This window comes from Penaeus monodon, chromosome 29, assembly GCF_015228065.2.
Source record: "Penaeus monodon isolate SGIC_2016 chromosome 29, NSTDA_Pmon_1, whole genome shotgun sequence".
Classification (NCBI taxonomy): domain Eukaryota; kingdom Metazoa; phylum Arthropoda; class Malacostraca; order Decapoda; family Penaeidae; genus Penaeus; species Penaeus monodon.
The window spans coordinates 12,188,969-12,189,479 of NC_051414.1; the positions used below are offsets into that span (position 1 = coordinate 12,188,969).

At 33.3% G+C, this 511-nt stretch overlaps 1 protein-coding gene across 1 annotated transcript in view; it reads left to right on the plus strand.

The window, feature by feature from the left end:
* The window catches only part of LOC119591960, a gene marked incomplete at its 5' end in the record, with an annotated part of 42,824 nt that overhangs the window by 10,513 nt on the left and 31,800 nt on the right, over positions 1-511 (plus strand). The window contains 1 exon segment of the mRNA XM_037940714.1: positions 90-171. Within this exon segment, the coding sequence (XP_037796642.1) occupies positions 90-171 (82 nt within the window).

Genomic DNA, 511 nt, shown 5'->3' on the forward strand with positions numbered 1-511 from the left:
TCATCTGACACTGGGAATAGAAAATGTAAGACTAATTTTTTAGAACACTTGAAACAGTAATTGTTGATTATCTTCATATCTTTACACAGTATTCTGCCAAGGAGGTGATGAAAAGGTTTCCAGAGATGGCATATTCTCTTAATATGAAGGATATCTTCCAGAAAGCTGTTGGTAAGTACATATTATGTGTCCAGTAGTACATTGATTAACTCCTGCTGAGCATCTATGCTCGATCGTGCCATTGTTTGGTGACTGTGACTGATAGTATGCCTATTTTTCTTTTCTTTATTTGCCATTTTTATGTCATAGGTCAGTGAAACTTTTGTAATATGTGTAACATATTACAAAAGTCACCTTTTTTTTAGATCCACTACTTCAATACCTGTCTTGCTACTTGCATGCTGAGCTAGTAAGGTTCAAACGGCACTGTTAAAAGTTTTTTTTATGCTCTCTAATTCTTCAATTCATATAATCTTGTTTAAATAGAAGAAAAGTATATAACTTGCTTCTC